Source organism: Coregonus clupeaformis, chromosome 37 (genome assembly GCF_020615455.1).
Source record: "Coregonus clupeaformis isolate EN_2021a chromosome 37, ASM2061545v1, whole genome shotgun sequence".
Lineage (NCBI taxonomy): Eukaryota > Metazoa > Chordata > Actinopteri > Salmoniformes > Salmonidae > Coregonus > Coregonus clupeaformis.
The window spans coordinates 12,956,579-12,983,021 of record NC_059228.1 but is presented as its reverse complement, the minus strand read 5'-3'; the positions used below and the strand labels follow the sequence as shown (position 1 = coordinate 12,983,021).

Here is a 26,443-nt window from a genome sequence, read left to right as displayed (position 1 = left end):
TACAGTTTTGTATGATTCTCTATGGTGTAAACGTTTTTTTTTGGGGGGGGGGGACAAGTGACTTGAGATTTTGGAGAGGTAAAAAATCGGTCCTCCTTGGCTAAAAAAGTGAATGTCAAGCCCTGAGAATGGTCAATCAAATAATCTCGAGCTGCCTGCACACCGTCTCACTGGCTGCTGCCTGCGCGCAGACCACTCTCTCCTAAAAAAGTACTTTAAAGTTCGTTAAATACTGTGATTTACCAAGACATTTAGTAGGACGAACACATATCTTCCGCTAGGTATTTTTGGAACGGAGGAGACTGATTAGTTGCCGTACTTCCGAGAACACAAACACTTGCATATTTCATAGCGAGCTAGCTAGGGACAGAGAGAAAAGGGAGGGGCACAGTATAGCCAGGTCGGCCACCAGGCATACAGTTGGAATCGTGAACCAGGCCTATCCATCGGCAATCAAAAGCTGTATCTTGCAATGGAATGGCTTGCAATGTCTCGCAACTTCGGTAAAGCAGGGCCTATCATCAATAAATAGTCTAGGATATTCTACACTGAGCACACACTTGTATCATTAGCGATGAGAAAGAGCAGGCGAGCCAGCCGCACTGTGATTTACATTTAGTGGGGGGAACAAACGTTTTTTTCGTTAGTGACTTTTCTTAACGTTAAGGATAAGTAGTAGCAACTCTTCTCCCAGGGCTGAGATTGTTTGTATTATTTCTGCATTGCAATGTTGTTGTTGTGTCATTTGGCTTAATGTAATGGATATTGCGTATTCATTTGATTAGGCTACCACTTTAAAGTTTTACCCTTGATTTGTCTCAGTATTGGTCTGCACACCGGTTTATAAAAGAAGTGTAAAACTCTTAGTCATTGGAAGAGATACAAGCTGCTAGCTACAGTTGTCGTCCTGACCGGCATCACTCCTGAACACAGTTGTTCCCTCTCCCGCCTTTCTCTCGCTCCATCTTTCCATTCTCTCCATCCCACCTAATCCCTCACACACACACACACACACAGCGCACACACACGGTGTGCCCTGCTGCTCTCCCTCTTTAAAGGTGCCTGGTTGGCTGTCTTGTCCCCCAGCCTTGAGGAGGCCGCCTTTGTTCCCTCATTACCCAGTCAGGGATGTGTGAAAAGTGGGGCACAGGTCGGGGCTCTTTGTCCCCCTCGGGCAAATCAAAAGTGACAGACACCGGCCCGCTCCGCCACTAATTTGTCCCCCCCATCCCCCTCGGAACGGGCACTTCTCAGGGCCGCTAATTGCAGTGAGACGCGCAGGGAACAGACCCATCTCGTTATTAACGCTGGACAAGGCCAACACGGGTAATTGTGGAACATCCTTAAACAAATAATTTGGGCATGTTTAGCCATTCAAGAGTAGCGCCAGCCTGACCGGGGTCGCGGGGTCAAGCCCGCAAAGATGGACAGCACATACAAAATAATAGATGGAGAATTAAAAAGGGGAGCATGGATGAGAGTGCAGTTTTGGCTTGTCGAGGGGTTCTCATCCGAGGCTGGTTGTCACCCCACATGTTGGTTAGCTGTTAGAGCGACAGAGAGCCCTGCCTTGCCCCATTGGCTTTGTCCTCCTCTGATCACCAAAGTGTAAGGTTAGAAGTCAGCAGGGTCATACATCAGCCTTATATCATTCTCATCATTTATGCCGCGTTCAAGATAACTCGGAAAGTCTGACATTTCCGACTTGGAAGCTCGTTGTCGAAAGATGAGCTCAGAGTTTCTCACTTGAAAAGTATCAGAATCAACCAATAGGAAGCTCTACGCGAAAAACGTACCCAAGTTTTAACTCTGAGTTTCCGAGTTGTCTTGAAAGCACCAATAGCCCCAGCACCTCTTGCATCAGACATGTGATGCCACAATGGAATCACGTCTTCAAATGACAGAGGAAGCATTCTCCCAACCTATTCCCAACCGATCATATACATTGAGGGAAAAAAGTATTTGATCCCCTGCTGATTTTGTAAGTTTGCCCACTGACAAAGAAATTATCAGTCTATAATTTTAATGGTAGGTTTATTTGAACAGTGAGAGACAGAATAACAACAAAAAAATCCAGAAAAACACAGAGGTCAGACGTTTCTTGTAGTTGGCCACCAGGTTTGCACACATCTCAGGAGGGATTTTGTCACACTCCTCTTTGCAGATCTTCTCCAAGTCATTAAGGTTTCGAGGCTGACGTTTGGCAACTCGAACCTTCAGCTCCCTCCACAGATTTTCTATGGGATTAAGGTCTGGAGACTGGCTGGGCCACTCCAGGACCTTTAATGTACTTCTTCTTGAGCCACTCCTTTGTTGCCTTGGCCGTGTGTTTTGGGTCATTGTCATGCTAGAATACCCATCCATGACCCATTTTCAATGCCCTGGCTGAGGGAAGGAGGTTCTCACCCAATATTTGACGGTACATGGCCCCGTCCATCGTCCCTTTAATGCGGTGAAGTTGTCCTGTCCCCTTAGCAGAAAAACACCCCCAAAGCATAATGTTTCCACCTCCGTGTTTGACGGTGGGGATGGTGTTCTTGGGGTCATAGGCAGCATTCCTCCTCCTCCAAACACGGCGAGTTGAGTTGATGCCAAAGAGCTCCATTTTGGTCTCCTCTGACCACAACACTTTCACCCAGTTCTCCTCTGAATCATTCGGATGTTAATTGGCAAACTTCAGACGGGCATGTATATGTGCTTTCTTGAGCAGGGGGACCTTGCGGGCGATGCAGGATTTCAGTCCTTCACGGCGTAGTGTGTTACCAATTGTTTTCTTGGTGACTATGGTCCAAGCTGCCTTGAGATCATTGACAAGATCCTCCCGTGTATTTCTGGGCTGATTCCTCACCGTTCTCATGATCATTGCAACTCCACGAGGTGAGATCTTGCATGGAGCGCCAGCCCGAGGGAAATTGACAGTTATTTTGTGTTTCTTCCATTTGCGAATAATCGCATCAACTGTTGTCACCTTCTCACCAAGCTGCTTGGCGATGGTCTTGTAGCCCATTCCAGCCTTGTGTAGGTCTACAATCTTGTCCCTGACATCCTTGGAGAGCTCTTTGGTCTTGGCCATGGTGGAGAGTTTTGGAATCTGATTGATTGATTGCTTCTGTGGACCAGTGTCTTTTATACAGGTAACAAACTGAGATTAGGAGCACTCCCTTTAAGAGTGTGCTCCTAATCTCAGCTCGTTACCTGTATAAAAGACACCTGGGAGCAAGAAATCTTTCTGATTGAGAGGGGGTCAAATACTTATTTCCCTCATTAAAATGCAGATCAATTTATAATATTTTTGACATGCGTTTTTCTGGATTTTTTTGTTGTTATTCTGTCTCTCTCACTGTTCAAATAAACATACCATTAAAATTATAGACTGATCATGTCTTTGTCAGTGGGCAAACGTACAAAATCAGCAGGGGATCAAATACTTTTTTCCCTCACTGTATGTGGCTTTTCTGTCTGCTGTTTGTGGCCGAAGGAGCTGATATAATCGGGTGGGAAGCAGCTGCTGCATCATTTAGTTCTGGCACAGTAAATAAGATGTGCTCAATCTCTCCATCATTTGATTTGTATGCCATTTTTGTCCTTTTAAACTCTGCTTTTATGGCTGGGAGTATTGGAGGCATAAAAGCCTCTAGTGGAAAATCCATTTGTTAGTTGGGAGGAGTGTTAAGGCATCTGCATGCTTCCCAGCAGAAACAGTTCGGAATAGTTTGTACATATATATTGACATTCCGTGACTTATTTTTTTTGGGACTTCGATAATTTTTTTGTTCTGTCCGTGTTGTTCAGGCACACATTTATTCATGAGGCTAGCCAAAGTCCGTAGTCAAAGCCTTCGTCGGCGATTGGTCAACAGTAGGGATTCTTCCGTTGTCATTCAATGAGAGACGACTCGTTTTCATGCACATTTGTTCATTGAAAAATACTGCACCAAACATCTTAGTAGTGTAATTTTACATCTAAGATCTCCTTGGCAAAAATGTCCAAGTGAATGACAGATTTGAGTTATTTTAGATTAATTTGCACTATTTTGAGGAAGTGTACAGTGCATTCGGAAAGTATTCAGACCCCTTGACTTTTTCCACATTTTGTTACGTTACAGCCTTATTCTAAAATTGATTATTTTATTTTTTCTCATCAATCTACACACAATACCCCATAATCACAAAGCAAAAACAACTTTGTTGAAGCACCTTTGGCAGCGATTACAGCCTTGAGTATTCTTGGGTATGACGCTACAAGCTTGGCACACCTGTATTTTAGGAGTTTCTCCCATTCTGCTCTGCAGATCCTCTCAAGCTCTGTCAGGTTGGATGGGGAGCGTCGCTGCACAGCTATCATGTTCAAGTCCGGGCTCTGGCTGGGCCCCTCAATGACATTCAGAGAGTTGTCCCGAAGCCACTCCTGCATTGTCTTTGCTGCTTTGGGTCGTTGTCCTGTTAGAAGGTAAACCTTCGCCCCAAGTCTCAGGTCCTGAGCGCTCTGGAGCAGGTTTTCATCAAGGATCTCTCTGTACTTTGCTCCGTTAATCTTTGCCACAATCCTGACTAGTCTCCCAGTCCTTGCCGCTGAAAAAATATCCCCACAGCATGATGCTGCCACCACCCTGCTTCACCGTAGGGATGGTGCCAGGTTTCCTCCAGACGTGACGCTTGGCTTTCAGGCCAAAGAGTTCAATCTTAGTTTCATCAGACCAGAGAATCTTGTTTCTCATGGTCTGAGAGTCCTTTAGGTGCATTTTAGCAAACTCCAAGCGGGCTGTCATGTGCCTTTTACTGAGGAGTGGCTTCCGTCTGGCCACTCTACCATAAAGGCCTAATTGGTGGCGTGCTGCAGAGATGGTTGTCCTTCTGGAAGGTTCTGCCATCTCCACAGAGGAACTCTGGAGCTCTCTGTGACCATTGGGTTCTTGGTCACCTCCCTGACCAAGGCCCTTCTCCCCCGATTGCTCAGTTTGGCCGGGCGGCCAGGTCTAGGAAGAGTCTTGGTGGTTCCAAACTTCTTCCATTTAAGAATGATGGAGGCCACTGTGTTCTTGGGGACCTTCAATGCTGCAGAAATGTTTTGGTACCCTTCCCCAGATCTGTGCCTCGACACAATCCTGTCTCGAAGCTCTGTGGACAATTCCTTCGACCTCATGGCTTGGTTTTTGCTCTGACATGCACTGTCAACTGTGGGACCTTTATATAGACAGGTGTGTGCCTTTCCAATCAATTGAATTTACCACAGGTGGACTCCATTCAAGTTTTAGAAACATTTCAAGGATGATCAATGGAAACAGGATGCACCTGAGCTTAATTTCGAGTCTCATAGCAAAGGGTCTGAATACTTATGTAAATAAGGTATTTCTGTTTTTATTTTTAATACATTTGCAAAAATATCTAAAAACCTGTTTTCACTTTGTCATTATGGGGTATTGTGTGCAGATTGATGAGAATTATTATATATTTTTTATCCATTTTAGAATAAGGCTGTGACGTATCAAAATGTGGAGAAAGTCGAGGGGTCTGAATACTTTCCGAATTCACTGGCTATGGCATCTCAAAATGGACAAACAGTACTATTGCCGCTTTTTTCTCACTTTTCAAGCAAAGGACTTTTAACAGAGTATGTGAGCACACGCGTTCGGCTAGGCGCCATCCGAACTGAAGCGTGCTGACGCCTTTACCCTCTTGATGCTGTCGCTCTTCTCAGGGCGGTTTGAGAGGAGCAATGATGCCCACCACTGACCATTGTTGTCTTTATCCACCACAGTCTGGTATGTTTGCTCCCAAGTTGTGCTAAATTGCTCAGCAAATCTGATAACATGCAGCCGAGGGCTTACAAAGATAGTAGGGGTTGGCTGTCAGTTTCAACCCGCTGCCCTCTCCAAATTTGATCACGACATGTGTGCGAGGGCCTTCCACTCTCTGCAGTGACACATGCAAGGAAAATGCAGGCTGTTTAATGGTGTTCAAGTGTTCTAGAATCTTTGTTTATACTGTACTTCCTCCCTCTAACAATATTTCCCTTTCTCTCTAATTTTCCAGGGTTTCCAACAGAGGTAGCCTGTGAGAAGGAAGATTTGAGTGTCATCCTACCCATCCTCCCTCACCCACTCGCCTCTCCCTGCCCCGTACATATTCACCCGCACCTCCACTCCCCCAACAGGGGAAAACTATGCTCCTGTTCTCCCTGAGCTGAACCAGGAAGGGACAGGACGGGGCACACCATCAGAGCCCACAGAGGTGACCACCAGTGACCAACAAGCTCCCACAGAGCGCAGTCTAGCCCAGTCAAGTCTCCACAAGTCACTGTGCCAGGATGACAGTGCTTCCCTTTTACATCGCTGCGGTGGGAGTCTGCATCCTACTGGTGATCAGAGCTGAATGTATTCAAAGTAAGACTGGCTCCTCTGTTATTGTAGTCCACTGTTATTGTTGTCTCACTGCTCCCACCACCTCTTATTACTATGCATAACTGTCTGTGCCTCCCACTCTCTTTAGTTGAAAGGATACTTTAATATGCTGTGTTGATGGAAAGTTAAAGGGTAACTCTCAATCCCAATTTCAACCTTTCCCCAACCCCTTTACATTTTAAACTAATTGTGGGTTGGGGGAATTGCTCATAAATATTCATAGTTCTACCTGAATTAATTGTACTTGATATAGGGCCGTCCCAGACTAAAGAAAATCTTGGTTGACCAAGAGTCGTCTTGTGCTTTCTAAAATGTGTATTTTTCCATATATAGACACATCCTATATGTTTTAATCAAATCAACTGTATGCACTGAGATTGTCTGATGCTTTAAGCGAACTGTTTGATTAAATAATTAAGACACATAAATGACTTGAGGGAGTCCGACCGCATTTAATTTGATTGTGCCGCCTGGCTCAGACTTACTGCGCTGTGTTAAAAAAAAATAAAAAAATCAGCGCCTGACTGTGACTAGCACCCGTTGTCTCTTTCCTCCCTGCTGCAGCGACCACCACTGAACATCAGTGTGTGTATAGCGCTGTCCGTGTTGCTGAAGCTGCAACATAATTATAGCCATTTCTAATTGAAAAGTTAAGTTACCGAAATCCCTAATTTGTTTAGGAAAAACATTCCCTCAATCCTTGCTCTCTTTACGTGACACGTATGCTTCGCATGCACGTGACCAATCGGGCCTGACCTATAGCATATCATAATCACATCAATAAATTGGTTATAACTAACTCTGAACACCGTAACACATGTGACAGCAAAATGGATGCAGAGGACGTGACAAATAAACTCGAAAAGGGGAATGTTTACTGGTTGCTCAGGAGGTAAAGGGAAGTCAGATGTGTTGAATAAATTTGACTAGTTGTGGAAAATACTGGAGATCAAGAAAAATAAGGTATGGAGCCAGCGCTGCGTGCATATTATGTGTGGCAAACGGGTGCTGTTAAATTATATTGTAATTTTCTGACCTTTTGGAACAATTGTAAACAACACAAAATAAATTATAAGCGTTTTTTTTTGTAAAGTCTTTATTACAGCAAAGACTAGAAAACAGTCACATTCATTTGTGAATGCAATTTCCGAAATGGAACGGTTAAGGTCTATTTATTGTTTACGCTAATTTTTCAATGGTCGCTTTATTTTATTTAAAAACTAAAGTACTTGATTGCATTTCACGTAATGAATGATTCGTATGCTGTGTGATGAAATGAACAAATAAATGATTAATTGATACAGTAGCCTATATAAGTATTGAAATAGGCTAAGTTACGGTATTAAGACTAAACAGGATGTGCTCTTAGGCTTACAGCTCGATGGTGGTTATACAAGGATGCTATACTAAGCCTAGCAATGATAATTACCATTACTTATTATTATAATGATGATAATAATAACAATAAGAAGGAGCTCAAGGAAAAAAGAGGGTTATTATTAATATAATTTGTATGACAATTTGGAACATTGTAAACAGATCTAAATGAATTATAAATAACACCAGGGAGGCTGGTCTAACGGGGGGGGGGGGGAAATGCAACGCCTTTATTACAGCGTAGCAAAGATTAAAAACAGCCGAACTTGGGAAATCAGTAGGCTATCAACCAAAGGATCTGTCTTATTTCTGTAGATATACAGTGCCTTCAGAAAGTATTCAGACCCCTTGACTTTTTCCACATTTTGTTACGTTACAGCCTTATTCTAAAATGGGTTAAATACATACAAATCCTCAGCATTCTACACTCAATACCCCATAATGACAAAGCGAAAACAGGTTTTTAGAAATGTTTTCAAATGCATTCAAAATAAAAAACGAATACCTTATTTAGATAAGTATTCAGACCCTTTTATGAGACTCGATATTGAGCTCAGGTGCATCCTGTTTCCATTGATCATCCTTGATGTTTCTACAACTTGATGTGGAGTCCACCTGTGGTAAATTTCAGTTAATTTGGAAAGGCACACGTGTCTATATAAGGTCCCACAGTTAACAGTACATGTCAGAGCAAAAACTAAGCCACGAGGTCGAAGGAATTGTCTTTAGAGCTCCGAGACAGGATTGTGTCGAGGCACCAATCTGGGGAAGGGTACCAAAAAATTTCTGCAACATTGAAGGTCCCCAAGAACACAGTGGCCTCATCATTCTTAAATGGAAGAAGTTTGGATCCACCAAGACTCTACCTAGACCTGGCCGCCCGGCCAAACTGAGCAATCGGGGGAGAAGGGCCTTGGTCAGGATGGTGACCAAGAACCCGATGGTCACTCTGACAGAGCTCCGGAGTTCCTCTGTGAAGATGGCAGAACCTTCCATAAGGACAACCATCTCTGCAGCACTCCACCAATTAGGACTTTATGGTAGAGTGGCCAGATGGAAGCCACTCCTCAGTAAAAGGAACATGACAGCCCGCTTGGAGTTTGCCAAAAGGCACCAAAAGACTCTGACCATGAGAAACAAGATTTAGAGGTGGTTGGGCATGGGATGAATATTGTAAATAAAGGATTTACATTTACATTTTCGTCATTTAGCAGACGCTTTTATCCAGAGCGACTTACAAATTGGTGCATTCACCTTACGATAGCCAGTGGGACAACCACTTTACAATAATGTTTATTTTATTTTTTCTTTGGGGTGGGGTAAGGGAGGGTAGAAGGATTACTTTATCCTATCCCAGGTATTCCTTAAAGAGGTGGGGTTTCAAGTGGCTCCGGAAGGTGGTGATTGACTCCGCTGTCCTGGCGTCGTGAGGGAACTTGTTCCACCATTGGGGTGCCAGAGCAGCGAACAGTTTTGACTGGGCTGAGCGGGAACTGTGCTTCCGCAGAGGTAGGGGGGCGAGCAGGCCAGAGGTGGATGAACGCAATGCCCTCGTTTGGGTGTAGGGACTGATCAGAGCCTGAAGGTACGGAGGTGCCGTTCCCCTCACAGGCTCTTGTAGCAGATGCGAGCTTCAACTGGAAGCCAGTGGAGTGTGCGGAGGAGCGGGGTGACGTGAGAGAACTTGGGAAGGTTGAACACCAGACGGGCTGCGGCGTTCTGGAGGAGTTCTAGGGGTATAGCGAGAATAGGAGAGGGCCTAGAACTGAGCCCTGGGGGACACCAGTGGTGAGAGCATGTGGGGCGGAGACAGATTCTCGCCACGCCACCTGGTAGGAGCGACCTGTCAGGTAGGACGCAATCCAAGAGTGAGCTGCGCCGGAGATGCCCAACTCGGAGAGGGTGGAGAGGAGGATCTGATGGTTCACAGTATCAAAGGCAGCAGTTAGGTCTAGAAGGACGAGAGCAGAGGAGAGAGTTAGCTTTAGCAGTGCGGAGAGCCTCCGTGACACAGAGAAGAGCAGTCTCAGTTGAATGACCAGTCTTGAAAGCTGACTGGTTTGGATCAAGAAGGACATTCTGAGAGAGATAGCAAGAGAGTTGGCTAAAGAGAAAAGAAAGAAGGGATACTGGTCTGTAGTTGTTGACATCGGAGGGATCGAGTGTAGGTTTTTTGAGAAGGGGTGCAACTCTCGCCCTCTTGAAGACGGAAGGGACATAGCCAGCGGTCAAGGGTGAGTTGATGAGCGAGGTGAGGTAAGGGAGAAGTTCTCCGGAAATGGTCTGGAGAAGAGAGGAGGGGATAGGGTCAAGCGGGCAGGTTGTTGGGCGGCCGGCCGTCACAAGTCGCAAGATTTCATCTGGAGAGAGAGGGGAGAAAGAAGTCAAAGCATAGGGTAGAGCAGTGTGAGCAGGACCAGCGGTGTCATTTGACTTAACAAACGAGGATCGGATGTCGTCAACCTTCTTTTCAAAATGGTTGACGAAGTCATCCACAGAGGAGGAGGGGGAGGAGGATTCAGCAGGGAGGAGAAGGTGGCAAAGAGCTTCCTAGGGTTAGAGGCAGATGCTTAGAATTTAGAGTGGTAGAAAGTGGCTTTAGCAGCAGAAACAGAGGAAGAAAAATGTAGAGAGGAGGGAGTGAAAAGATGACAGGTCCGCAGGGAGTCTAGTTTTCCTCCATTTCCGCTCGGCTGCCCGGAGCCCTGTTCTGTGAGCTCGCAATGAGTCGTCAAGCCACGGAGCAGGAGGGGAGGACCGAGCCGGCCGGGAGGATAGGGGACATAGAGAGTCAAAGGATGCAGAAAGAGAGGAGAGGAGGGTTGAGGAGGCAGAATCAGGAGATTGGAGGGAGAAGGATTGAGCAGAGGGAAGAGATGATAGGATGGAAGTGGAGAGAGTAGCGGGAGAGAGAGAGCGAAGGTTGCGACAGCGCATTACCATCTGAGTAGGGGCAGAGTTAGTATTGTTGGAGGAGAGCGAGAGAGAAAAGGATACAAAGTAGTGGTCGGAGACTTTGAGGGGAGTTGCAGTGAGATTAGTAGAAGAACAGCATCTAGTAAAGATGAGGTCAAGCGTATTGCCTGCCTTGTGAGTAGGGGGGGACGGTGAGAGGGTGAGGTCAAAAGAGGAGAGGAGTGGAAAGGAGGAGGCAGAGAGAAATGAGTCAAAGGTAGACGTAGGGAGGTTAAAGTCACCCAGAACTGTGAGGGGTGAGCCATCCTCAGGAAAGGAACTTATCAAGGCATCAAGTTCATTGATGAACTCTACAAGGGAACCTGGAGGGCGATAAATGATAAGGATGTTAAGCTTGAATGGGCTAGTGACTGTGACAGCATGGAATTCAAATGAAGAGATGGACAGATCAGGTCAGGGGAGAAAGAGAGAATGTCCACTTGGGAGAGATGAGGATTCCTGTGCCACCACCCCGCTGACCAGATGCTCTCGGGGTATGCGAGAACACGTGGTCAGACAAGGAGAGAGCAGTAGGATTAGCAGTGTTTTCTGTGGTAATCCATGTTTCTGTCAGCGCCAAGAAGTCGAGGGACTGGAGGGTAGCATAGGCTGAGATGAACTCTGCCTTGTTGGCCGCAGAACGGCAGTTCCAGAGGCTGCCGGAGACCTGGAACTCCACGTTGGTCGTGCATGCAGGGACCACCAGGTTAGAGTGGCAGCAGCCACGCTGTGTGAGGCGTTTGTATAGCCTGTGCGGAGAGGAGAGAACAGGGATAGACAGACACATAGTTGACAGGCTACAGAAAATGGCTACAATAATGCAAAGGAGATCGGAATGAAATGAACTAAACATCTGGGAAAGCGAGAGAGCGCGGTTAAATGTTTTATAGGAATAGACTAACTTAGTTTATTCAGCTAGCTAACTTGGTACAGTATTCTTCCGTGAAAACCGTCCAGGGCACCGAATCCTATGACGCCATAGCCAACTAGCATGCCAGCCTCCAATAACACGGTTTAGCACCAGTACTCGGTTACAACAAACCACCAGTGTGTTAACATGCCAAGCAGATCATTCGTGTCCGTGTCTAACGTTGTGTAAAGTTTTGGGTTAGTTTTGACAGTTTGAGTGAGTCCTTCGTCAACTTATTCAGCCAGTTAGTTAGCTAGAATAGTTAGCATACTAGCTAGCCATTGCTCTCTGCCAACGAAAAACCCCTCCTCCCACGGCACGAACACACAGAGAGAGCCAAGCTAACGTTAACTATTCACCCATGTCCCGAATTCCCTTGAACGACTCTGGTTACCAGTATGTAAAAACAAAACACAAATGTAGGTTATAACTTACCCTTAGTAGCTACTGTTAGCCAGTTAAGTGCAAAGCTAGCCACTGAATCGATTCAGCCAGTTCGCGTCTGTTCGCTAGGTTGTTCTAGCTATTGTTTAGTTAGCTATCCAGGTAGCAACAAGCTAGCTACATTTCGAATACAGTAGCTACTAACTACCTAACGTTAACGCTTCAGATAATGAGGTTAGAAAAACAGCTGAATGGTAGGCAGCTAGCTGGCATAATTACAGGTACTCTTAAGCGTGAAATAATATTGGAAACAACTATCCACAGTTGCTAATAGTTACCAGTAGCTACCCGCTAGCTAGTCCAGGTAGTGGGTTAGCTAGCCTCGTGCTTCACCGGGCTCAGCCGAATACAATACTTACCTACAATAATTACCTACAATAACCTACGATAACTACCTACAATACCTAACTACAATCTAAATACATACAATACCCCATAATGACAATGCGAAAACACGAAATTGAGCTCAGGTGCATCCTGTTTCCATTGATCATCCTTGAGATGTTTCTACAACTTGATTGGAGTCCACCTGTGGTAAATTCAATTGAATGGAAAGGCACACACCTGTCTATATAAGGTCACATAATTGACAGTGCATGTCAGAGCAAAAACCAAGCCATGCGGTCGAAGGAATTGTCTGTAGAGCTCCAAGACAGGATTGTGTCGAGGCACTGGGGAAGGGTACCAAAAAAATAATTATGCAGCATTGAAGGTCCCCAAGAACACAGTGGCCTCCATCATTCTTAAATGGAAGAAGTTTTGAACCACCAAGACTCTTCCTAGAGCTGGCCGCCCAGTCAAATTGAGCAATCGGGGGAGAAGGGCCTTGGTCAGGGAGGTGACCAAGAACCCGATGGTCACTGACAGAGCACTAGAGTTCCTCTGTCAGGAATATATATATATATATATATATTTCAATTTGATCTCCGTTACGAAGGGGGACACCAAGACAAAATAAGAGAAGTCAATAGCACTTTTGAAACACTTATCTATCTATTGCATAAGGAGGGGCATGATAAACGTTGTTCAACTAAATTAGCATAAATTCTTATTTCTGCCTTTGTTTAAGCTAGGCTACCCCCTTATGTGACCCACAGTCCCCCACCCCCCACTATGAAGAGATCAGTATCTTAAGCCATTGTAATGGCTGTGATTAGAGTGAATTAGCTGGTGATACAGTGCCTTTTGAAATGCTTGACCTAAGTTACCTAGTTAAAGACTAGTAACAAAAACCCCATGTGGTCCTAACAGGTTAATATGGCAATGACATTGTTCTGTTGCTATATGCTAATTAGGGGACCCAACCAATAGGACCAAACACCATAGGCACAACTCACAGTCCTTTCTCTCAATACCAAGTTTACCATGATGTGCAAAAACACCCATGAGTAGGGAATGGTACCTACCACTTGGGAAATGCCCTGATCTCAATGAGATTAGACCATGTTGAATATCATGTGATGTTCCAATGATATTGCCCCTTATTTTGCCTTGTGTCGTGAGAGATCGTGCTAGGTGAGTAAATTATGTATCGAAAAGACACTGAATACGCTCCGATCACAGCACAATTTAGTCACGAAGACCATTTTATTCTACGTACTGGGCACACGCAGGCCTCAATTATAACACTGGTTTTACCCGGACATGTTTGATGTCGGGAGGATATGGAGCTATCTTAATGGGCCTCATAAAATGGCCTCCCTTCCTCTGCTCTAGCTGCTCCTACTGTTGCTCTCATACTGCCTGCCCGGGGGGGGGCCTCCACAGTGAACCAACCAACAGCCATAAAGCCAACCAGGGCCATGAAGACGGAGCTCTCAGCCTCGTAAAAGGTTACCTTTAACCAGCCAATGAGATGTGAAGGCAAATATCAGGAGCTGATTACTCTAAAAGCAGAGCTTTTTAACACACGCACACACAGGCTGATAAGAGGAAGGCAAGGTTGGTCCAAGTCTTAGGGATGATTGATTCAGAGCTACGCTATTGTGTTGATTAGTCTCTGTTAACTCTGGGTCTACCTTGTCCCAGGCATATACTGTACAGTGAAACAGTGCCTCTGTACCCAGGCAGGGCCAGGTTAGCCTCTCTCCTTCCTTCCTTCCTTCCTTCCTTCCTTCCCACCAGCAGCTCAGTCATTGACTGTTGTGACCCGCTGGAGAACCCCCCCCCTCACTACAGGAAGCTGTTGAAATAATTGTTGGCACTCTGGGTTCCTTTTTTCACATTAACCATTTCCTCTATAAATACTGTCAGTCATTACAGGGCAAAAAATACTCCAAACATTCATTGTTCTCCGGAAATAATTCAATCCCTCGAGAGGTTTTTCTCTACATCTTGTTCTTTTTTTCCCGCCGCGCTAGCTGATTAGTGAGGGAGTGTGGGGCCTGGGCCTGGCATATGCCAAGCGTTATGGGGAGAGGGGGCAGGGACAGAGGTGCCCAAGAGGCTGCCAGAGTGGCTGTATAATGGGCCTGCTGTGCTATCTCATGAATGCTCTTTTCACACTCACTTTTTCTGCTCCTAAAGTGTCAACAAACCAATTCGAATTCCACTTTTGTCTCACCCAGGGGAAAAGGCGCATGTTTTATAGGTCTAGTTTTTTTATTTGCTGTTGTTTTCCCATGTGTGAGGAGTTTGAATGAGCGTGAGGCTGTAGCAACTTGTTAAATACCTTTTCAAGGTACTCAACTGTTGCCAGGTTACAGAGGTTATTGAATGAACTCCTCAGGAAATTCTCCAATAACACTCAAAGAACACATGGAATAATGTTTAACTTTTTTCTCTACATCTTGGGCAAAAGCCTTGTAGTGAATCACTGACTAATATCAACAGAATGTATTGGATTTGTGGTGTTGGATGGTGCTGTGGTGAAGAGGTATTTCTTCACTGTAATAGCTACTGTAAATTGGACAGTGCAGTTAGATTAACAAGAATTCTAAGCTTTCTGCCCATATAAGACATGTCTATGTCCTGGAAAGTTGGCTGTTACTTACATCACCAATGAGCTCTATTTTCATGTTGTCCAACAAATGTAAACGCCTGGAGTTTGCTAAACGTCATTGGCACTTGGATTGGAACCAGCACTTTGGTCAGATGACATGAAAATAGAGCTCTTTGGCCATGCACACCAGTGATGGGTTTGGTGTTAAATTGAGAATGCATAAGCAGAAAATAACCCCTAACCTACTGTAAAATATGGTGGTGGGTCTTTGATGGTTTGGGGCTATTTCGCTTCCACTGGTCCTGGGACCTTAAGGTCAATGACATAATGAACTTTACCCACTACCAGGATATTTTAGCCAAAAACCTGGTTGCCTCTACCAGGAGGCTGAAACATTAACCCCAAGCACATGTCAAATCCACAAAGAAATTGTTAATTGACCACATAATCAAATTTTTGCAATGGCCATCTGTCTCCGGACTTTGAACCGAACCGAACCCATTGAAAACCTGTTTTGAATTGAAGAGGGCAGTCCATAAACGCAGACTAAGGATATCAAGGATCTAGAAGGATTCTGTATGGAGGAATGGTCTAAGATCCCTCCCAACGTGTTCTCCAACTCATAAAACCTTTTAGAAAAAGTCTCAGTGCCGTTATCCTCATATTGAAAACAGGGGCGCCAAAATGTTGGACCCCTACCTTTTTTGAGAATGTTTTACAACTTGTTAAACAAAATATATTTCTCTGAGCGAGGGTATTAGTATAAATAATATAATTTTCCAGTTTTTGGGGCGAATACGATATAGCTCAGTATTATAATTATTTATTTTATACAGTAATTTTTGCTCATCTTTATCAAGAGTCAGTAATTTCGGACCCCGCTGTATATAATTGTCAGCTAATACCTCCATACTTCTCCTTTTCTCGCCGACTCACCCACCTCGAGTTATAATTTCAGGCAGCTTTCTCTCCCCGTCCAGATTCCCCCCCAAAGTCAGAGGGAAAGGTTGATCGTCTCTAAGATTTGTTGCTGTGAACTGATCTTTCTTTTTTCCTTGCTCTCTCATTTTTTCTCTCTCCCTTGTTCTTCTCTCTCTCTCACACTCACACACACACTCACACACACTTACTCACTTTCTCTCGCCTGAGACTTTAGGAGAGGGCAGGTTTTAGTGACTGTGTTTGTATGCAGGTATATGACATATGACTCCCCTCACCTCCACACTGTGTCCTGTTAGAAGAACAACCAGTTCAGAACACTGTTTAGCTCGTGTCGCTGCACTCTTATGGCTGGCTCTGACAAAAACAGGCTCTGCTGCTGGCCTTTTAAGAGCCCTGCATTCCATTGCCGGTAGATGGATTGGCTCGTTAGCGTTGCAGTGTGCTGGCCCTTTAAGAGTGCAACATGTGGCTGACTGGAGATGGAGAGGCTCATTACTGGGGGTGCTCTGCCAGACCTCAGACTCCGCCGTGACTGGTGGCAGAATTAAGCACACATGTGGAGGCAGAGGCAGAGAGAGCACCAGCAGCCATTTCCAGCCCCACTGACAGCCGCTGCTCTCCATCAATCATGGCCCCCAGCCAATCAATGGCCTCCTAGTAGAGGGGAAGAGAGGTACTCTGTGTCTTTGCTAGCGAGGCCCAGCCAAATAGAAACAAAAAGGGCCTTGAGGCTCTTTAGGGGTTTGATGGTGAACATTAAATCTTGTATTGTCAACATGGCTTTCTCTGTAGACTCAATCCAGTGAGAGAGAGGCCTCAGAAGTCCTCGACGCTCCCAGTGACTGCAGTAAAAACGTGTCAGAGTTTTATGTGCTTACTCAGGGACTGTCAAAGAGGCTTTCATCACCTCATCAAAGCATCCAGGAGCCTCCTGAATCCCTTTCCCCATCACTCAAACATGACTCAAGCCAGTCGAGACTGAGCACAGCTCCCAGAGGGAGAGCGAGGGAGAGAAGGAGAAAGAGTGTGGGAGGGAGAAAGAGAGTAATCTACCCTCAGCTATCTGGTTTCTATTTGGGGCTTGGCCCGTTTGATCTGGTTCCAGTCTGCTGTGTGTTTATAAGTTTCCACACTGCCTCCCAACACTGCTCTGTGCCAATCTGACATCGCCAGGGGACTGCCCAGCTCAAACTGGGCCCTGGGCCATGCCACCACTTAAGTGTAGTTTATTAGTGGAACAATTTCAGATATTATTTCGATTCAATCTCCTGTGTGTAATATCAATGGTAAGAGGTCTAGACTATCTGCCTCCTTTTGGGAGCTTTTTCTTTGGATCTGGTGTGTGTGCTTGTGACGGATGTAGAGCGAAGAATCTGAGAGACTGAGTTTATTCCCACCCCCCAGGAGGGTGTTGGTCAGAGTGCTTGGTTGGAACTCTGTAATCGGTGTGTCATTTTCCTCTTCACTGATAGAAGGCAGACATCAAAGCCACGGTTTCACAGCTTCTGAGGCCGGCTCTGCTATCTCACTGGAGAACTGCTCAGGCCTCTTTATTTTTTCAGGGTGTTGCCACCGATAGCCCCTGCCCCCCTTGTTTGTACAACAGATTTGTGTTTGTTCTATGCCCAGAGGACCCCAGTTCTAGCATACGGCTATGAACTCACAACCCCCTGCCACAGTGATTTTCTCTGCTCTGATTGGGTTCATAAATCTGCTCTAGTGATGTGACCTTAGTGTTGACACCTTTAATGAGGACTGTAGTGAGTCACTTGCCTGGTTGTCTATTCTGTACCCATAAAATATTACTGAAGAGTTATGGTCTGCTTTGCTTTAATTGGTGAAATGTAGAATATAGAGGCCTAATGGTTGCTTTTATTTTGATACAGCTATTATGTGTTTGCGTAAGTGTTTGGCTTTCATTTGACTCTAAAGGATCCCAAAACGAAGTTATGACTGGCACATTTTTGTCTGCCACCCTCTGGGGTTCCATAATTTATTTGGGAAATTCTGTTGGCTGAAGTACAACATTAAAAGTGAAGCGTTCGTAGAAGTAGTAGTCTTCGTCGACTGTTAGGCTGTCTGACGTCAGTAAGCCAGGGAGTCTCTACGTACATGATCAGCGTACAAATTAACTGTAAAAAGGAACTGAAGCCTAACAGATGCCCCTTTATCTCTCAGGGTCTCCTTTTAAATAGTAATTTACCAATAGAATTACTTATAGAATGCAGCCTCAATCTAGACCCACCAGGGCACTCGGTTGTAAAACGAAGGGGAAAAAAACTGAGGAAAACATGAACAACAACCCTGAATCCGGTAATGGGGTCTAGGGAAGGAATGCGGAGATGGAGACAAGCAGCAGGGAGAGAAAAAAAAAGGGGTGCCGTTCTGCTGCCGAGACGTTTAAAAGTGTATGTTTGCAGGTGATTGGCTCTCTGCAGACATGTCTGAACTGGAGCAGGCTCGAGTCACGTCATGCTCCAGAGGAAGTGCCCCGAAGCCGTGCCGAGCGCCGCACACAGACATCACATTATGCTCACGACTCACAGGAGCCCCTCAGCCCATGTCCACTCTCCTGAGGGGCGGGGGGGGGGGGTATTGGAGCGAGTGAATAGGGAAAAAGGCAGACGGGGAGGGGGGTAGGGAAATAAGTAAGGGGCAGAGAAATGGGGTGGGGGAGGGGAAGAGAAAGGAGGGGCTAGGACGAGGTAGAAGTCAAGAACAGGAGAATATGGAACAAGAAGGACAATAGAGGAACAACAGACCGGAGAAGCTAAATGCCTGTGGGGAAAAAAGAAGCGAGCAAGAGGTGGAGCGATAAGGAAAGTCAGGGCATTGAAGGAGGAGAGGAAACGAGATCAGGAGAAAGGGCATGAGAAGAGGTGGAGGGAGTACCAGACAGTAACGTGAGGATAGGAGGAGTCACACAGTGAGCTCATACACAACATTTAATGCAACATAAGGGACTTAACGTAATATTAGTGTGCTGCTCTGTAAAATGGCCTCTTCCTGGCTTTGGATCCATGGTGCCATGCATCTAATCTTAATGGCTCTGACTGGCTCCTTAAGATATCAGTAGATTTGTTGCCGGAGTCCTGGCAGTGCGCTCTCGGCTAGTTTAACCAGCGTAAACTGATTTTAGCAGTGAACATTTGCTGTGTCCTAAACCTTGCCATTATAAAGAACCACAACATAATGGCCTGCATGAATATTAGATTTTCCTCCATTAAACCACACTGTTGTTTTCAATTTCATATGTAATTGCAATCAGATTGACAACAGTGATAATGTTTTGCTGAGAGAACAACAGAGGTTGGGCTTGGCCCTCCAGTATTCCGCTTTGCTTACACTCATGCATGTGATGGCTCTGACTGGACACTAGTACACAGTATAAATAGCCCTCTGGCCATATATGGATCAGACTCATCACATGAGCACACAATTGGGACCAGACCAGACCCCTCTCATATATAAACGAATAGAGGGCGGGACAGCAGATAAATAAACCCCACCATAGGACTGATGAGTTTACTATGAATATATAGCCTCGTATTTGACTACAGATGTTGTTAGGCGGTGGAATGAAAATAATGTTACACAATGTATTTATATGTTCTGTATTTAAGACAACATTGATGTGTGCAGTGAAAACCTATGTTTTTGCGAGGGCAGACAGCGTCTCCCAGGTGGAGGGAAAACATTATGGATTGTGACATTTTCATTGTCATTATAAAACCAAACTATTTTTCCTACTCTGTCTATTCCCAACCTCTCTACCTCCCTTCTCTCTCTCCCTCCGTCCATCCAGCTGGTCAGAATCCAGACCACATGCTCCATGGCACCGGGCACAAGCATGAGTCCAGGAAGCACGGGGACGACTCCACGGTGGCCCCAGAGGACGCCGCCCGCTTTCTGAGCTGCTACTGCTCGGGCCACTGTCCAGAGGACCACAAAAATAACACCTGCGAGTGAGTGACCAACCAAGGCCAAATTCTTAATTGATATGTTTGTTCCAACTCTGACTGTTGGGTCTGTGATGAATGTCAATGGAAGTTTTGGTCAAAAGTTTTTGTACACCAGAAGTACATTCATTTCCAATGGAACGATTAGTTTGCCTTGCAGCATTGTGTTGCAGAGGCAGTTGCAGTGCGTTCTGTGTGGTGCATGCGTTGGATTTATCGAACGTATGCATCAAATTGTATGCGTAGACGGCTTGACAGAAATGGTAGCAGAAGGTGAATGTTGTACTTTTGTTGCACGCATATCCAGATGATGCTGCGTACCATTTTGCACAATGACGGTGTAGGTGTGATCGAGGCGTAAGTGTGTTTGGGAACCGTACTCCTTTAATGTTTTTATTGCAGGACGAATGGCCAATGTTTTGCCATCATAGAGGAGGACGATAATGGAGAAGCTATTCTGACTTCTGGCTGCATGAAGTATGAAGGCTCACATTTTCAATGCAAGGTAAGCATGTGTTGTCTGTATGGAGGGACCGTGACACAGGGGTGTCAATTATATGTTGTAACATTTTAGAATATTGTTATTATATGTGTATATAGCTATTTTATATTTTAGTTGTTAACAATTCTTTTTGAAGAACCCCTGTTGAATTGAGTGCCACAACAACAACAAACATGGTTGCATTTCTTCTTTTTTTTTCAGGATTCTCCCAAGGCTCAGACAAGGCGAACGATCGAATGCTGTGGGACGGACTTCTGTAATCGGGACCTGCAGCCCACGTTACCTCCCCCAATGGACACTGGTGAGGCTTAGGGCCAACTATGTTCCTCTGTATAATGGCCCCAGTAGGGTATTCTTGAGCTGGTATATCAGGGTCTGAGACTTAATTTCATTTGGGGACTCGGGTTGTTTTGCAGGTTCCTACTTTGGCAGTGCCCACTGGCTGGCGTTCCTTATATCAATGACTGTATGCTGCTGCACTCTCATCTGCATCACGGTAGTCTGTTACTACAGGTAGGACTACTGCAGAGAAGAGCTTACACAAATCGAGATTCCAACTTTCTTTCCATATGTATATGGGAATTGAGTCCTGGTTAACCTAACTTGTGGTAGAATCAAAGTCGGTCACCTGTTGGTGTCAGTTAGCATTTCTATGAATACTTTCATGGGTTTGTGACTAAGTAGGACTGTTTGGTCCTCTGTAGCTCAGCTGGTAGAGCAGGGCGCTTGTAACGCCAAGGTTGTGGGTTCGATCCCCGGGACCACCCATACACAAAAATGTATGCACGCATGACTGTAAGTCGCTTTGGATAAAAGCGTCTGCTAAATGGCATATGAAAAAAATAAAGTCAGATTGTTGCTACATTACTGCGCTTGTCATTCATCTATTGTAGCTTTAGCATGTGTGCCCTGTACTGATCTGAGTGTGTTCCTGTCAGGTACAAGTGGCAGACGGAGCGGCAGCGGTACCATCGGGACCTGGAGCAGGACGAGGCCTTCATCCCTGTGGGAGAGTCTCTCAAAGACCTCATCAACCAGTGCCAGTCATCTGGCAGTGGCTCTGGGCTCCCCCTGCTGGTAAGGACCCCACACTGCACAGGGAGGGGCTTTGGAGCATGTGACCTGGGTGAAAAGCCTTTGGCTATGGTTATATAATAGGCTGCTCAAAATGTGACTTCTGCTTTCCAGGAAAGTGTAACTGCAGTTTTGTGTGTGTCTTTGGCCATAGCTAGGTTATAGTAGGTTAAGTGAAATTGTAAATTATAAACTGGGTGGTTCGAGCCCTGAATGCTGATTGGCTGACATACCACGGGTATGACAAAACATTTATTTTTACTGCTCTAATTACGTTTGCAACCAGTTTATAATAGCAATAAGGCACCTCTGGGGTTTGTGGTATATGGCCAATATACCACGGCTAAGGGCTGTATCCAGGCACTCCGCATTGTGTCGTGCTAAGAACAGCTCTTAGCCGTGGTATATTGGCCATATACCACACCCCCCCAGGCCTTATTGCTTAATTATAACACATCACAGGCCTTAGGAAGCAAAACGTCTGGCTTGCAACAGCGAATACCACCTAAAAGAACGAACAAATGGTAAAGGTTGTAGTAGGTATGATCTGTGGTAAGCTACTCTTGATCTGATATATATATGCTCAATGCCTCTCTCCCTGGTGTGTATTTTAGGTGCAGCGCACCATTGCCAAGCAGATCCAGATGGTGCGTCAGATCGGCAAGGGGCGCTACGGCGAGGTGTGGCTGGGTCGCTGGCGGGGAGAGAAGGTGGCCGTCAAGGTGTTCTTCACCCGGGAGGAGGCCAGCTGGTTCAGAGAGACCGAGATCTACCAGACAGTCCTCATGAGGCACGAGAACATACTAGGTAAGTGTCATTCCTACCACTAACTTGTAGCAAAGACGAATGCTGTCTCTGCCTCCATCTAAACCATATACTGCCGTTTGCAGTTTTCTTTCTAAATTGATCTAAATTAGTCTGAATCTAAGTTTAATGTAGAGAGTCTTGATTGACTGAGATATATAATCTTGGAGTGTTTTTAGGCCTACATTTGTCCTTATACATACGTGGCTGAGGTCAACTGTCATGTATCAGGGCAAGGCCTACATCTCACTACAGCACTAAACACCCCTCACCTCTCTTCTCACATCTGCAGGTTTCATTGCGGCAGACATCAAGGGTACTGGGGCCTTCACACAGCTCTTCCTCATCACAGACTACCATGAGAACGGCTCCCTGTATGACTACCTGAAGTTCACCACGCTGGACACCCAGAGCCTGCTGCGACTGGTCTACTCTGCTGCCTGCGGCCTGTGCCACCTCCACACAGAGATCTATGGCACCCAGGGCAAGCCGGCCATCGCCCACCGAGACCTAAAGAGTAAGAACATCCTGATGAAGAAGAACGGCACCTGCTGCATCGCCGACCTGGGCCTGGCCGTCAAGTTCAACAGGTAGGATACTGCTCAGTCATGGAGGTTTTAAACAAGGTTCTCTTTATTAGGCACCAAAATAAAGAACTGACAAACAGGGAGGGGGAGTACCTGAACTTGTCCAATGAGCAACAATCATTTTGTGTTGCCCTAATATACAAAACCCATGTTTTCACTTATGGCTGTTCTTCTGAACAGTTCTGAACTGTTGTTTCTGGGGCACCTTTGACTATTTCCCTGTAGGTTATTCTGAATTCCTGTTCTTCAACCTCTTGTCCTCAGTGATACCAACGAGGTAGACGTCCCTCTGAGTACACGGGTGGGGACCCGGAGGTACATGGCCCCAGAGGTGCTGAACGAGACCCTGAACAAGAACCACTTCCAGGCCTACATCATGGCTGATATATACAGCTACGGTCTCATCATCTGGGAGATTGCCCGCCGCTGTATAACAGGAGGTACGGACACACACACAGAACACACACACACACACACACACACACACACACACACACACACACACACACACACACACACACACACACGTGTAGTCATGAATCTACAGGCATACCGGTATTTATGTACACATGATACTGGCATTCCATACCAGTCACTACAAAAACAGTAATGGGCATAAGATTTCAGCTGTTTATGAAAAGTACTACACTGACGGTATTGTTGAACCAGTGTTCATTTGCACACCGTTATCTCTCTCTCGTCTCTCTCAGGTATAGTGGAGGACCACCAGCTGCCATACTGTGATATGGTACCGTCAGACCCGTCCTTTGAGGACATGCTGGAGGTGGTGTGTGTCAAAGGGCTGCGGCCCACCGTGTCCAACAGGTGGAACAGTGACGAGGTGAGTCTGAAGGTGGGGCGTTGGAGCTAGCCACGAATGTCAACATCTGTGTCACTGCGAGGACATGATATATCAGGGCAATATTGTTTTGACTGCACACTGAAGAGCATATACTTTGCATTTACACAAAGGTGATTATCCAATTCTAGCAGTGTTAGAGAATGCATTTGCATTTAGTAGCGTAAGCAGAAGGAAAAACAACTCCTAAAATGGTGTGTGTTTTCTCCACAGTGTCTGAGGACCATGCTGAAGCTGATGTCTGAGTGCTGGGCCCACAACCCCGCCTCGCGCCTCACCATCTTACGAGTCAAGAAGACCCTGGCCAAAATGGTGGAATCACAGGACATCAAAATGTGATATTTTACCCCTACGTACTCATCACAGCCCGACCGAGAGCCAGAACTCCCCAGTGTGTCCTAATGTCATGATGCAGAATGTCACCTCTGTTCAGGAGGCGGGGGAGGAGAAACGGGATGGGAGGAAAAGGATCCTGTCACAGGGCCTTGGGCATTGAGCCTCAACCCTCATGAATCTCTATAACCACAACGGACAGATGCTGCTACAGAGGTGTGTTTTGACTAAAGGAAACTGTGTAGGTTCACTCTCCCACCTATTCCCTCCCTGGCCAGAGGCGTTCTTGGTTGTAGGATGCAACGTGCTGTGATTTATGCTTTCTGTGAAAGCCAAAACATGACATGGTGTGAGGAGGGGGAGGCCATGTTCCTGCTCACATGTTGATGGACAGAAAGTTATATGATGTAGGAACCTTAGAGCCACACTTCAAACAGACACTGGCCTCGCAATCGTCACCACCCGCCAATTATGTTCCATTTTTGCCTGTAAACAGTTTATGCCAATTTCTTTCTCTTCAGGACAGTCTTCTCCTGCCATATTGAAATATATATCTTGACTCTTAAGTAGAGTAATTATGAAATAAGGTACTATCATTATATGTGAAGTTATATGTAAATATATTTGATCGATAGATGCTGTGCCTACAAACAAAAAAGAACTATGCCGCAATGGTATTCACGTCCAGTGGGCTTCAAACGCAACCTGCTTCAAGAGCTACAAGCAATCCAGACAACCAAGGACATTGTAAGAGGGGAGACCCCACTTGCCTTAAATCAACGACTCACTGTGCTTCCTACAACAAACTTCAAATCAGTAACTTCTCAAAAAATCTATGTTCTGTCACATTTGACATGAAATGGATGTCTGGGGCAAAAAATATTTGACGCATAATTGTATTCAGAAGGAAATGTGTAAATAGGAAGTGGATCTGTGTCCCGTCCTGTCGCTATGCTTTCCCCTAATTCATATTTGTTCCTTTCTGTGTATATACGGTATGTCTTCTGGGAGGAAAGTCCAGAACACTAAACATTGAGTCTTGTCCACATTCATAGATATTATAAGCTGAATTTCCCTCCAGCTCTTCTCTATTGCTTTTAATTCCATGCTGAGTTATAGATAGATATTCTATAAGTGGCCAACTTTCATATTGCCAAACATCATGTGAGCTCGGCCATTGGACTGTGCGGTAATGAAGACTTGTTCATTGCTAAGGGTCTGAGCAATTGATTAGTAATGGTTTGTCTTCTAGGGTACTCCATGTCCATTGTCAGAGGTTTGTCATAGTGCTTACAAGAAGTCCACATTAGTTTGGAAAATATGCCATATTTTACTAACTTAAAGTACAAATATATAGCTTACTCAATGCTATGGTAAATGACAGTTACTTGTGCTAAAAACATTTGGAGCTGTAATGCCAATGAAGTTTGTGTTGATCCATCAAGCTTCCTCAGGTGTGTGTGAGAGACAGAATTACGGCCAAGTACAGAGTGAACAGACACTGAAGTGAAACTAGTTAGACTGTTTACTTCAGGTTGTTTCAGGACACATGCAAATATATACACATCCGCAGGTTTCCTTAGTGATGTTATCTGTGGGCCAGTGCAGTGGGCAGAGCCAGCTCATTGAATACCATTTACCACAAGAGCAACTGCATTTCTACATTTAGATCTTTCACTTTTCATACAGGACAGAAAAGGAAAGATCTGAAGTGAGAACTTAAATAATGTCCTCATCTGAACCACTGTCCTTACCTCTTTACAGTCTGTTTGCCAGTGTAATGATGACGAGGAAGCCTTGTCACAGATTGTGCCCCTGATAAATGATGGTTGAACCTCTTGCATAGGATCGATGTCTTGGCCAGTGTATTCTTCAAACGTTCTCTTCCAAGTCCCTGCTCCCATTGTGTCTGCTGTCTCTTCTGTCTAATGTTGGCTTTTGCTTCACTTGTGTCCATACAAATGCATAAAACAACCTATCTTGCATAGCTTTAGCAGAGCAGTGCTTGTGGGTTTGCGCTCATGATGTGTGCACATGTTGGTTAAGTGTGCATGTCTGCTGAAATCCTGTGTGTGTGTGTGTGTGTCAGGACAGTTTCTCTGTGAATTAAGCTAACAGTACATGGTAGATATTTAAGAAAAATACTTCACCCAAGCAGTAACTAGTGTTTTCCTCTCTTTGTAACATGCAAGAAAACCATATAGAATAATCTCTAATATGTAAATCTTTAATGTGTTTTTGTACAGCATCTGGTTAAAAGGTGCCTTTATGAGTTTACCAAGGAAAGAAAACTATTCTGTATACAGCCTGTCCAATGTATCCATTTTTAAGTAAATAACCTTATTTTACTACACAA

The 26,443-nt window shown here is 45.2% G+C and overlaps 1 protein-coding gene across 3 annotated transcripts in view; it reads left to right on the top strand.

Annotated features, from left to right (window-relative positions):
- LOC121553724 (bone morphogenetic protein receptor type-1A) overlaps positions 1 to 26,443 on the top strand; it is a 73,144-nt gene extending 46,701 nt beyond the window's left edge. For 2 of the 3 annotated variants that reach the window (XM_041867058.2, XM_041867057.2), the window contains 11 exons: positions 6,033 to 6,382; positions 19,775 to 19,934; positions 20,331 to 20,433; positions 20,632 to 20,731; positions 20,847 to 20,943; positions 21,369 to 21,507; positions 22,119 to 22,311; positions 22,601 to 22,898; positions 23,160 to 23,335; positions 23,606 to 23,736; positions 23,968 to 26,443. In XM_041867058.2, the coding sequence (XP_041722992.1) occupies positions 6,307 to 6,382; positions 19,775 to 19,934; positions 20,331 to 20,433; positions 20,632 to 20,731; positions 20,847 to 20,943; positions 21,369 to 21,507; positions 22,119 to 22,311; positions 22,601 to 22,898; positions 23,160 to 23,335; positions 23,606 to 23,736; positions 23,968 to 24,093 (1,599 nt within the window). In that variant the 5' untranslated portion in view covers positions 6,033 to 6,306 and the 3' untranslated portion in view covers positions 24,094 to 26,443. Of the gene's footprint in view, positions 1 to 6,032; positions 6,383 to 18,694; positions 18,896 to 19,774; positions 19,935 to 20,330; positions 20,434 to 20,631; positions 20,732 to 20,846; positions 20,944 to 21,368; positions 21,508 to 22,118; positions 22,312 to 22,600; positions 22,899 to 23,159; positions 23,336 to 23,605; positions 23,737 to 23,967 lie in introns of those variants that run through there. The other variant, XM_041867059.1, reaches the window with a different exon arrangement.